Genomic DNA, 13154 nt, shown 5'->3' with positions numbered 1-13154 from the left:
ATATCTGAAGTGATAAGAAATATAAAAGACTGAAAATGTGAAGGGAACTTAGAAAAGATAATAAAAGATGTGTGCGAAACTCGAACAACAAGAAATCAGGGAAGTTCTGCAATACATTTTGAATGAACACGACATCACACTACTACAGTTTGTGTGTAAGAAGTTCATGACTTTGTATAAAACGTTAATGGCAAACCCCGTGTTAAGTGCAAAGAAGTCAATTAGTCCAATAGAATACTACACATCAGCTAGACAACTCTTTCCGAGATCAACTCGGTTTGTTGTTCCATTCAACTTTGCGCTGTTAACCGATGCGGAATTATCAAAGTATGAAACATTTGAAATGACGAAGGACTTCAAACAGAGCGACCTTTCATACCACAAGAAGATTAATAAAGGTGTTATCATCACTAACTTCAAACAGGAATTCACAAATCTTGAATTTTTGTCACAGCGATTCTCATTGGAAGAGGTTAAACAGTTTTTAAAGTGGGTTGACAACTTCCCAAGTTTGCAATACGTGTGTTTTACTATTGGTGAAGATGTCATCAAAGAGCAACAACTTGTGATACAACTTGTGAACACATTGTTTGATAAAAACTCTGATATTGTGATATGTTTGTCTTATGAAATAGAACACGAAGAAGTCTTCAAACAAGTTGATTCACTCAGAAAAGCACTCCCACAGAATGTTTTGCATTATTACAATTTCGTCATTTTTGCACCAGAAGACCCAGACAAAGTCAAAGAAGAACACAACGAGAATAATGAAATTGATGTGCAAATTGCTTTTAAAATTCCAATGCTCCAAAACTTGGATGTCAAACACTTCGTTGATTTTTTGGGTAATGAGGAAGTTGCCAAAGAGTATGTAAAGTACTTTTACCCACTCGAAGTACATGGCGCAATTGCAGACATCGACTTCTCAAAGATAACAAGTCTCACCAAAATCGTTACAACCGCACAAAATTTTTCATTCAGCGCTCCAACTAGTTTGGTCGAGTTCGTTGATTTGAATGACGAACTCACTACTACCACAAAACGTGTGTTGACCAATTTAAATGAGTTGAAAATTGAGAGGATGAGAACACCTATGCAAACACTCATTCCAAACACCGTGACAAAACTCGAAATGCCATTTTGCTTCAATTTGACATGCCCAGCAAATTTGATTGAGTTGACTCTTGGTTCTGTCGACAAGAAAGACGTCATAATCTTCAATTCAACACTTCAGACTCTTGACATAGGAGACTACCCCAAAACACTCAACTTCCCAAAGTCACTCACAAAGCTCCGAGCAGAGTGGATCAAGGCTAAACTCAATAATGGTGTTAAAGAGATTGAGGTTTCTAAACTCAAAAAAATGGAATGTCAGTTCATTCCAGATTCGGTGACTCGCGTGAAAGTTGTCTCTGCAACGACATTCGACTTTTCAAAGCACACAAATTTGAAAGAGTTGGATGTCTGCGTCACTATTGCGAATTCGACATACAAGTTTGACAACTTTAGGGTTTCACCGAACCTCGAAAAGATGAATTTGTACATTATTGGGAAGGTTACTAAAAATAAGAAGCCCACATTTATGGAGAGTATTAGAAATAACTACCAGTGTGTGAAGAACCTAATTGTGGACGCAGACTTTAAGCAGATTCTTCCCAAAGAAGTTGAAATAGATTGATCGTTTTAATTGTTTAATTTATGCTTATTTACATGTTGTTTTTAACGTACAATCGTCTGAACGACATGTTGAAATTTTAAATGAATTTCGTTGTGAAATAAATGACAATCAATTGGAATTATACATGACTACTTTGGTTGATGGCGAAGTCGACAAAGTCACTTTATCTTTCGATTTGAGGTACACGGTTTTCACGTTTGGTGGGATATGAAACGATTTCTCTAAAGGTAAATAAAGAGAAAGAACCTCTGTGAAAGGAAACAAATTGGTATACGTGTTACCTGCAATTGTTGTAAAATGTTTTAAGTTTGGCATTGTGTTAAATGATAGATCAGAAGTATAAGAATCCAATGTCAAATACATAATTGAAGAAGGAAGATGAATTGTAGTCTTTCCACCAATTTGTTTTGCTTTGAAAAATGTAAGTGAAGAACAACTGACAAAGCTTACAGTTTTAGGAGTCAGCGTTGTAATAATAACAGACAGACTGATTAAATTAATGACCTTCGAGGAGAGAGAAATGAAATCAGTAAAGTTTTCTAAGTAAACAATTTCTTGTGTAAATACACTTGTTTTGTTACAATGACATATTTGAACAGTAAACAAGTGTTTTTTATACAACTTCATAAACATTAGATTTTGAAAGTCTTTAATAGACGCCTGTACTGCTTTTGTGTTGTGGAGTATTACACTTTCATTTAAAAACAATTGATAAAAGGAATTGGGTATAACTCTGTCTTCTTGATACATGAATGCAAGTTGTGCTCCTCTCAATGATTTTATATGTGCATATTGTGATATCACACCTTTGATATAAACAACTCTGTGAATAGAACCAAGTCTTTCTGGTGTTATATCTTTCATCGCATAGTCAAGTAAAGTGGTGTGACTCTTATTATCAAGTTCAAACCCCAAAATGATCCAACTCTTCAAGTTGCTCAATTCTGTAATAGGTACTATTTGGCATGATGCAACGTGTTTCAGTTTTTCCAAGTTAGTCATTCGATATAAATACCGTCTTGCATCAAACCCTGAGTTAATACTAATTTCTCTGATTGTCTCAAGGTGGTGTATATTCCCGAGGCATTTCGCTTCAAACTCGAAATTCACAGTAATTTTAAACACAAAATTAACATGTTCGTCTATCAAGTCTCGGACTTGAAAAATATTCCCACTCATTCTTTGTACATTGGAACATACCTTGAGTTCGTTCTCGGTTGTGACGCACATAACTTCCTTTGTCTTTGTGATCATCATATGAAATCTTTTTGAAACAAAGCACAACTCGATGATGTCCACAAATGGAAAGAATTGAATCACCTCTTTCATAAAGATGCAATTTAACTGAGACTTTCTTGATATGCCACAACGCGATATATCACCATTCTCTTTCTTTTCCATGTTACAAGTCTTCGCCAAAGGTAATAATTTCGACATCAATTTACAGTTCAATAACACCCTGATTCCTTTATTTCTCCAACGCCATTCAATTATTTCCATAAAATAAATACCAAACCCCAAAATGAAAAAATAAAACACTCAATTTAAAGACTGAAATCCCACGAATTATTCGTGACAGAGTCGTTCTTCATTTTCACTTCTTCAATGACCTCTTCATTCTTTGACACTAATTCTCCGGCCAATCCTCTAAATTCGCTCGGTAAGTCATATGGGTCGTATGTGCACAATGGGCAACTCACAAACACTGGTTCTTCAGCAAGAACATTCTCCGCCAGCACTTGTTCGATATCAACAAGTCCCTTCTCCTTACAGATTTGTACAAACATCCTCATCGTTTTTTGACTGCAGTTCCCAATAGGGTTAGACTTATCCACTATCATTTTCCTCACTATTTGGCCATTTCCAAACAGTTGCGCAACATTAGTCCCCACCAACAGCTCTTCGTGTTTCCTATTGAATATTCGAACAAACTGTTGGCACAACAAAATTTTGAGCATCACATTGTTCTCGCGTTCAAAAATCCGTCCTATTCTGTTCATCATTTCAAGAGTGACTACACTGTTCACCAGTGCAGAGTTACTCACAAACCCTCCCAAGTGACAGATGAAAAGCGCTCGATACAATTCAGAGATCCCTTCGGTTGAACTTCGAGCAGACAGAAACCCCGCAAAGAGGTTCGCACGCTCCTCCGTAGAGTTATAAATGAAATAAAGCACAGGCGTGTGTGTAAGGTACTTCGTTCGAACGATATAATTATCAAACGCCTCATAAAAGGCACCCTCAAGGCTTTGAGGAATATCTCTGATCCACCCCAAAACAAATTTAATTAAAGAGGCAAGCATTACACTGGTGTCGTTCTCTTCCATAGCAAACAAATCGTTTGACTTCTGTAGTTCCGAGTCGAAGAGGACTGTTCTTTCTATTGTCGCAATGAGTGCGAGTCGCGCGACTTCTGGGATTTGGGGTACTGAAGTCAAAAAGAACGATATGTAAGTAGTGAATTCCGGGACTTGTCTCCATCTGTTTGGGATCATATCGGTGAAGATCTGTGGGATGATTCGAGTGGAGAGCGGCACCAGTGTGATCAGTGTTTCAATGGCTTTGGTTATAATGGGGAAAACTTCGACGTTCTGGGGCAAAATGCGAGAAAATAAGGCAGTGACAATACCATGAGTGTAGATGGTATTAGACGTCACTAAATGGAGGAGTAGTGTGCAATATGTTTCATAGACTTGTTGGTTTGGAGGAAGAACCAAAGTATAAATGGTCTTGACCAACTCGTCGTGACATGGTTGGATGAGTGTGGTGCACTGAGTCAACGCTTGAACCCAGATTAAAACTTTTTGAGAAAATGGGGTGGCCAATTGTTTGACGAGAAAATTGTATTTTAAGGAGTCCTGAAGGGCTTTCAGTTGTACCGCTTCTCGGACTAACGTCACAGCACTCATTAATTCGCTTTGTTCAACGTTCAAAGTTGCAACCGACATTGTTTTGAAGTTTCCAGTTTTCTCTCCATAAGTAACCCTATTTGTTCTTATTTTAAGAATTGATGCTTTAAATAATGAATTTGTATTTTGTTTTATTATGAAAATAAAACTCCACCATTTTCATGGAAACAAGTGGGTGTTTGTATCGTAATAGAAATAGAATGATTTCTTTGAAAAGACACACAAATGGGTTTGAGTTTTGACTTTTTTGGGAATAATTAGTTTCTTTGTTTTCCTAAACCTCATTTGGCAGATAAACTCAATGTGAAAAAAAAAATAATTCTATCAATGATAATTATGATTATAGTAATAACAATAATATTTTATGTGTGTGTTAAATTTCACAATTGAAAAATGTTGAAAAAATGATAATTAATTAAAGATATAATTAAAATCTAATACAGAGTCACAATTGAATATGGTATATTTAATAGTAAATTTTATTTTACCGATTAATAAAAAAAAATTGAAAGGAATATCAATAAAACAATTTTATTTTGAATGAAGAAAGAAGTGTGTATGAACTTTTAAATCTGTGCATTATCAAATGTCAACGGAAGATAAGAAACTGACTATCGACCCAACAAACGTGTCATTCCACCGCCAAGAAACGAAGACATCTGAGACTCCAACAAACCCAAGCGAAGGACAAGAAGAGACTGGAGATGAAGTTGAATGTCCTGTGGATACTACACTTGAAAAGGAAGTGACTTTTAAAGCAAAAGAAGACATCCGTGTTATATTAAATAGTTTTATTAAAAGACCGAATTATTGGATATCTTCTGATGAGACTGTAATTGAAATTAAAGGTGGTGAATCGAAAGCGGTCAATTTTTATGGACGGGTGTTGAACTCGAGTCTTGAGCTAACTGTTGAAGTCCCGATCGTTGTATTTTACAAAGACAAAGGTACATGGGTGTTAGAGAACAATCAATATTCCCTGACCATATCTATTCTTCCACAGCTAGGTGGCTTTGTAGAGAATGGGGAATGCAGCAAAAATCGAAAAATCTATCTTGGCTTATACAATGAAATTTTTACAGGAAAGTATCGTTCTTTAGATGTCGCTATTAGTAGTGTGAAATCATTAGAAACACTTAAAAGGGATTTAGAAAATCAGATCAAAGCCGACCCCAAATCAGCAGACGAAAAAACTAAAGCAACACTAGAGACGTATAGAAAGAACATCGAGAGTGGAATGAACTACGATCCTAATTCAGTGAAGACGATGTCTGAGGAGTTCTTGATGGTTAAGAACTTACAACAGAAATTGATATCACCGTATATCTTAAACTTCATTGGCATGGTGAACACCCCAATCAGTGCGTTGACTGAAATGGCACCATTTGGCGATGTCGAACACTTCTATAGAGATTTTAGACTCACCGACACGTTGAAATACAAAATATTCCAAGACGTTTCAATGGGTCTTGCTGCTTGTCACAAAGTCGGTATTTTGCACTTGGATATGAAGCCGTCAAACATCTTTGTGTTCTCAACAAATCCGTTTGACTCCGTTGTCGCCAAAATTGCCGATTTTGGGACTGCGAAACGATCAAACTTGTTGAATGCGCTTGGGCTGAATTTGGTGTCCACACCCCTTTATTCGCCTCCCGAGTGTTCACTCATGTCGACACTTTATTCAAAGGATTTCTTGTTGTCAAGATACTTTGCGGACTGTGGGTATGAGGAGGACCAAGTGAAGGCGATTGTTGATCTTCGAAGTGAAGAGACGACAAAGGACGATGACACCACCGAAGTGAAGAAGAGTGAGTCTGACATTGAACAAGACAGAGCCAAAGCCGAACGGTTGAAACAGTCTATTTTGTATGAGAAGATGCACATTGGAGAGAAGATCGATATCTACTGCTTTGGGTTGACGTGCTTTGAGATCTGTGCAGAGCGTCCACTGACTTCGACAGAAGAAATCCGAATAGCGCCTTCTTCTGCGCAGATGGGTAAAGATGTGTTTTTAGAGGCCGTCAACGCATACAATTTCGATAAGAAATGCACATTTGCAGACAACTTCATTTCATTCAAGAAGCTCCCCAAAATTGGTGTCACCACTTTGCTGAAGAAATTGACGAACCCTACGGATGACACGTTGTGGAAGGAGTTGTCGAGTCTTAAAGTGTCATATGATGGGAAACAAAATGAGTCGCCTCTGTATATGGAGAAAAATGATTTTGAAAAAGCTAAGAAAATTGAAGAGAAGGTCAAAAGCACGTTGACCACATTAAATAATTACTTAGGAGCTATGATAAGTCCAATTAAAGAGGTGGTGAGTGGAGAGGTAGAGTTGTTACTCACCAGTAGTAAACTGACTATTGGCAAGTACGCAGGCATTGTGTATGACAAATTAAAGAAGTTAGAAAGGTTTGTCGATGTGTTTGATTGCCACGATGTAGCAAAGTTAGATGCTGGGACTGAAGGGTTTGAGTATGTCAACAAAACGTTTTCAAAGTTGAAAGACATCCCCAAAGATGTTGTTGCTTCAACTGAGACAAAATTACGAGAGATCCTCAGTGTGTTTGCAAAGGAAGATATTGACAACATAATACAGCATTTCATGTATGTGGTGAGATGCAAGACATCGATGTTCTATAAAACTATATTGGCTGATTTTGTGAAGCAACTCAACTTGAGGAAATTGATAGGGTTTCCCTTCACTATGAAGAGTCTTGGAGCGCCCGAGTGGTTCATTCAAATGGTGAAAAATATGGTTGACTCAAACCCTGCACGTCGTCCAACGGCTCTAATGTTAGCCGGAGAATTTAAGAAATACACAGCAGAAGTCTTTTTAGAGTATCAATTGCGGGAGAGTCGATTCAAAAGTATAATCGCCGAGTTTGAAAAGAAGGAGAAAGAGGTTGAGAACCTCCAGAAAAGTGGTAACTTAGAAGACTTGATCAAAGTGAAAGAGAGCAAGTTGGCAATCGAGAAAGAAAAATTGAGGTTGTTACTCCCAATGCGATGCGACGAGTTCGAGAATCAAAAGCGATGTTATGTGTACGACCAGAACATCACACAGAAGTATGGCGTGAGAGTCGAAAAATTACTCGTCCGACGCTCTAAGGAAGAGGTGAGCGATTTCAAAAAAGATAACTTCTTGCTGGGTATGAAGTTCTCTATCGCGCGCTTCGACAGTGTCATGAGATATGATCCAAAACACCCGGCAAAAAACTTAGGAAGAGTCAAAGCGGTGATGGATGTCATGTTTACCAAAAAGGATAATCCAATCCCCGAAGGTTATGAAGGAGTCGCCAAACAGTACGTCGAAGACTTCATCGCAAAAAGAGACGAAGAGACGTTTGCCAAACAAAAGGCTCGTGAAGAAAAAACTACAAAGAAGACAACAATGAAAAAGTGACCTTTTTTATTTTCTAAATGTTTACTACTCATTATAGTTAGTTATTATGAAACTTAAACTAGATCATTTACTATTTGAAAATTGTATTTTTATTACACTTTTTATATAGTTAAATTATAATTTGTTTAGTAGTATTCACACATTCAATTCTTATATAGTTAATAATAGTATTATAATTAGATAATAGTAATAAGAGAATTAAACAATCATTTTTAACTGAAAGCTATATACAAACACACTTACTTTAAAGATGTTAATAACCTTTTCCATAGTAAAAAGTTGTTGTGGAAATGTTTCACTAAAACCACAACATATAAATTATAATTTTACAAAGTAAACAAATCAGTGGCGTCTTTTAACTGTTGAACACCATCAACAATAATATCGCAGTCGTGATGTTCAAGTGTCGGGCCAGAAAGATATGGAGGTACGTCACTCCCTATGTTCAATGCAAAGCACTTTGCACCATCGTTCGTAAACGAAATATATGAAAGAAAGTTTTTGACAAGAGCAGTGTCATTTTGGTTAAAAAGGAAGTGAGAATTACTTTGTCGAACCAACACCAATAGTTGCAAACACGTGAGTGTGAGTATTTTTAAAAATTTTGTTTTGAAAGGAAACACGATGAATTTGTTTGAGTTGACACTTCTGAGTAATATTAACACACTTTGGAGGATAATCTGAAGGTGATGTATCACGTCTTCTTTGATAGGGTTTTGTATTAAGATAAAGTAGATGAAATCCACCGTTTGTGTCCCAATGACCAAATGGTCGATAAATTTCTTCGACATTTCAACACGCTCACAACACACTTCAAACCCATTTTCACTTTTCTGGAGTAGACCCAAAACAATTTGGTCCACATTTTGAGTGATAAACGGATGGATATAAATTCCAATCGCAATATACACAGAAAACACTCGCTTGGAACCAGTTAAAAAATAAAACGGTGTTGGGTATGAAAAGCGGAGTAAATTGAAGACAAAGGCAAACGACTTCGTTTCAAATGAATTGATGAACAAGCGCATCACATCTTGTGTCAGTAGCTTCCCCATATCAAATTGTGTACTTTCCTTTGCTTCAAGCACCCTTGATGGGATATAGTGATAGAGTGTTTGTATTAACTCTTCGCCATATAACGAATATTTCTCTTTACTTGATATCAACGATGTTATATACACATCACTGCGTTCGAAGAACTTCTGTACTAAGACGTCTGGAATTTCATGAACATGTTGTGACATCAATTTAATAATAAAAAGTGCATCATTAACAAAGCAAGTAGTTTCCTCGGTCGCTTTAATTTTCTCGAGCACGAACAATATACGAATCAAATTTTCGATTTCGAAGGCGAGAAAATAGAGCGAGTAATCCATTAGAAACTCATTTTGTAATTCGTGCGGCAATTTCACGTTCATAAAAAGTTTGCTGCACCTCCGAACAAACAACTTTAAATTGGTGATATAATATGTGTGAACGAAGAGCAACACTCTTTTCAGTAACGTGTCGACCTTTCCATTCTCAAAGTATAACATTTTCACATAAAATTTAAACGAATTGATTTCTGTTTGTTGCGCATCGTTTTGTTTCTGAGTTTCAGGGAATGGCAATGGCTTTGGAGGGAATAATAAAACACCTTTTGTGTATTTCTCGGGCAAGTCTTTCTCCGAGACAGTCTCTCCATATTCCAATAACACATATACCAAAGTGTTAAATATGGCACAGACATTAATAGGAGAGAGCTCGAGAGATACTGGGAATAACACGTGTGACTCAAAATGATTGATTAGAATAGTTATAAACAACACAAGACCCCCTTTTAAATGGATCGAATAACACAGTCGACCCAACGCAACTATGTACTCTCGTTGGTGAATTTCGTCACTTCTAAGTTGGACGACTTTGCATTGCAAATCGTCAGAAGAAGTATTAAAAACATCAAAAGTATTAAATAATGTGTTTCCTTGAAAATCAAATAACTCGCTCAAGACGTCGAGAATGTCAAATTTCTCGTAGAAAAGGGAACTTGTGATGATCACTTGAAGCATCTTCAAACTCACAACGCTTCTTTCTTTTATCAAACACGACACTGACACCTTCACTTTCATTTTTATCTTCTCGGAACAAGACGTAAGAAACAAGTCGAATATCGACGACAGCGTTTGTGCGTTTGTCCTTTCAACGTTCTTTCTTAAAAACACAATAAAGTCATCAAAAGTGCCTTTAACAACGACCTTCGGCTCTTTCCTTTCGATCTGCTCAATAACCTCCTCAAAACGGGGTGGTTGTTGCATTTTAATAGTTTTCAAGTTAGTTTCCAGTTTGTTTCCAATGATTGAAGAGTTTTGTGTTCCAAACTTTTTAAAAAAATTTTAAAAAATTTCACCCAGCCACAATTAAAAACGAGAAAATACAATACACCTCACTTTTTTATTTCACTTTTCATAAACAATTTTTTGATGGTCCCAATTTTCTTGTCTTTAATTGGACTGATTTCATGGCTTTTTGCTTTAATGCTTTGTTCGCTCTTTTTCTCTTTGTCTGTGATTCTCTCGTTGTCCAGTGAAGACACGGACTTCTCAGAGTCTTTCATTGCAATGTTAGTTGCTGCTTCGTCGCAATGTGGTGGGTTTGAGTTCGGTCTTTTGCTCTCATCTACACTTTCCTTGTCTTGGAGGGATCGCAGAGCGCACGCCTTATTTTCCTCCTCTATTTTTTTTGCTTTGTATTCGGTAATGAGTTTTTTTACTTGTTCGGTGTCTTTTTCATTCAGTCCCATATAAGTAATTTCGTCGGACGTCATCTCCAAAATGTACTCAATTTCACAATACCCATAACTGATAAAAAGGTCAGTAAATTGTTTTAAGCCGCCACCAGACAAAAAGTGTGAGATGACTTCGATTGGGTTGTTTTGGTATTCGGTTGGTCTCAGTTTTTCGAGTTCTTCGCCATTAAAGAGGTTCTTAAGTTCGGGCAGAAAGGTGACAATGTACCCAATGATAGAGTCAATGTACTCGTCGTAATTTAACTGAATAAGTTCTTGTGGCAGCCCTGGAAACTCCTTTAAACCGATTTTGTGCTTGAGTAACGAGTAAAGCCGGCGAGTTTCTTTTTTGTCACTCAATTTGGAACTAACAACAATGCCAACTGGGGCTGTGACTTGTTTGATGTATTTTGTTTTGTGGAGCGGCGACGAGGAAAATACATTTGAAACGGAAACTGCAGGATTGACTAACACTACTCCAGCTATTGGTAGATCTTTCCTGTTTTTATAAGCCAAAAATAAAGTCGGTTCACAACCAGCACCAACTCCAAAGAGTATTATAGAAGTTGATGGGACGTTTAACATGTCGATGATGTATTCAAACACTTTTGTAATGGTTTCTGCAGTTAATGAGTCTGAATATTTGTCTGTTGAGTCGTCACTAAATCCCGGAAATTCATAAGCGATGATATTACAGTGGAGCAGCATAGCCATTTCAACCAATGATTGGTGAATTTGGTCCAACTGTTCTGTGGAGTCGTGACTGTACAATAAAACGCTACGTATTCTTGATGTTATTTGTTATTAACTTTTTTCAAAATACAACTGAAAAGTGTGACCACAAACTTTTTATCTGGGTGGTTGATTACTAAGGCGGGGATGTGGTCATTGATTTTAACAAATTGTGGGAGTGACTGGCACGTACTTGGTCTGCGCCTCTTTTTCATTGTCTTTGCACCACTTTTAAGTGAAATTGAGGAGAGTTTGTTTGGGTCCATTTCGTTTTTCAGTTCTCGGTCTTTTTGACATTTTTCAAACAAAAAACAAAATTTAGTAAGTTAGTTTTATACTAAGTTGAAAATGAGTTTTATGTAGTTCATAATTAGAGTTGTTTATTTTATTTTTTTTGTATAAAAAAATAAAAAGCCTTCAACATTTTTATGACGATTAACGTTTAAAATAATGCCTAAAGTCAGTCCAGTAACCTTATTTATTTGGTCAAACTTATTTATCGATTGCGATTTGGTTGATTTTTTTTTCTTTCTTTCAGCCCAAAAAATATGTGCAAAAACAAAAAAAATCATATATTCGATTATTCACAATTCAGTACAAAAAACAAAGAAGTGATGCTTATTTACATTAACAAATAAAACGATTGATATGGTACATGATGTAAATAAAAAATGATGTCGATATGTGTAAAAACATGTTGACGAACATGCATTAAACGAACGAATATGTTAATGAATCAATAAACTGTAACTGGAAATACAAAACAACGAAAATCAGAGAAAGAAAATGCGTTTTGAGCGTCGAAAAAAGAAATTATTGTTGTTTAAAACAGCCAGTTCACCGAGTTAATGTTTTATCAAAGAACTTTTAAACTTGGCTCGATATTTGTTAGCAACATTTTCCTGTTTTTTTGTTCAAAATTATTACCAAATCAACAGTATTTATTTACTTTTAGATGTTCAAAATTGATTGGTCAAATAGTCTAAACCTTACTTATGTTATTAATTGTGTTATTAGTTATTTAGTTTCTGAATGATTATATTAATTATAATATTTTTTGTAATTAAATTTTTCCCGTTAGTTGGGAACATTTTCATCTAAAAACGACTTTAAAAAATAAAATGTTTTTACCGACTGACTGTACTGGATTAATTATAATTATTATTATAATTAATCCAGGTTGAAAAAAATAAAAGATGCTATTTTATTTTATTTCCATTAATGTATTAGTTTTTTGATTTAATTGATTAAACTACTTAAAAGAAAATGATATTTATTTTTATTGTTATTATAATAAACAAATTATTGTATTATAAAATTTAATACAATTCAATAATTCCAAGATAGAGTAATTGAGAAATAACAAAAATCAAGATTTACAGTTCACAATAACCATAAATTAATTTTAAGTTATTAAAAACCAAATTTTGATACTTGAAATAATGCAGACTGCACAATAAAAATGAAATTTATGTTTTATATATTGTCATTCATTCCAAAACACCTCTGAAATAACAGAAAATCATTTTGTTTTTAGAACAATAAAGCTTTCCAAAATGAAGCAAATTTTATGTTTGTTTAAAAAATATTTTTTTATGGTTATTATTTTATATTTAATAACTAAATAGAATGGAATATCTAATAGAAATCAACTTTTTTAAA

The 13154-nt window shown here is 35.4% G+C and overlaps 6 protein-coding genes across 6 annotated transcripts; 2 read left to right on the top strand and 4 right to left on the bottom strand.

Annotated features, from left to right (window-relative positions):
* Positions 1-67: 67 nt before the first annotated feature.
* EIN_249330 (hypothetical protein) lies at positions 68-1678 on the top strand (the record flags this gene model as incomplete). Its single annotated transcript, XM_004261622.1, has 1 exon — positions 68-1678. One exon carries the CDS (start codon positions 68-70, stop codon positions 1676-1678), a length of 1611 nt encoding a protein of 536 aa, XP_004261670.1.
* A 108-nt stretch (positions 1679-1786) lies between these two features.
* Positions 1787-3115, bottom strand: EIN_249320 (hypothetical protein; the record flags this gene model as incomplete). The annotated part of the gene is made up of 1 exon (XM_004261621.1): positions 1787-3115. The coding sequence occupies one exon, from the start codon at positions 3113-3115 to the stop codon at positions 1787-1789; it is 1329 nt and encodes a 442-aa protein (XP_004261669.1).
* A 107-nt stretch (positions 3116-3222) lies between these two features.
* EIN_249310 (hypothetical protein) lies at positions 3223-4626 on the bottom strand (the record flags this gene model as incomplete). The annotated part of the gene is made up of 1 exon (XM_004261620.1): positions 3223-4626. One exon carries the CDS (start codon positions 4624-4626, stop codon positions 3223-3225), a length of 1404 nt encoding a protein of 467 aa, XP_004261668.1.
* Positions 4627-5173: 547 nt separating this feature from the next.
* EIN_249300 (hypothetical protein) lies at positions 5174-7996 on the top strand (the record flags this gene model as incomplete). Its single annotated transcript, XM_004261619.1, has 1 exon — positions 5174-7996. The coding sequence occupies one exon, from the start codon at positions 5174-5176 to the stop codon at positions 7994-7996; it is 2823 nt and encodes a 940-aa protein (XP_004261667.1).
* A 326-nt stretch (positions 7997-8322) lies between these two features.
* EIN_249290 (hypothetical protein) lies at positions 8323-10290 on the bottom strand (the record flags this gene model as incomplete). Its single annotated transcript, XM_004261618.1, has 1 exon — positions 8323-10290. One exon carries the CDS (start codon positions 10288-10290, stop codon positions 8323-8325), a length of 1968 nt encoding a protein of 655 aa, XP_004261666.1.
* Positions 10291-10418: 128 nt separating this feature from the next.
* On the bottom strand, positions 10419-11758 carry EIN_249280 (hypothetical protein; the record flags this gene model as incomplete). Its single annotated transcript, XM_004261617.1, has 2 exons — positions 10419-11547; positions 11607-11758. 2 exons carry the CDS (start codon positions 11756-11758, stop codon positions 10419-10421), a joined length of 1281 nt encoding a protein of 426 aa, XP_004261665.1.
* Between the last annotated feature and the right edge of the window lie 1396 nt (positions 11759-13154).

This window comes from Entamoeba invadens (genome assembly GCF_000330505.1).
Source record: "Entamoeba invadens IP1 unplaced genomic scaffold scaff_1105074726103, whole genome shotgun sequence".
NCBI lineage: Eukaryota > Evosea > Mastigamoebida > Endamoebidae > Entamoeba > Entamoeba invadens.
Note: the sequence above shows the minus strand (reverse complement) of the source record. Positions and strands in the feature narration are given on the sequence as shown.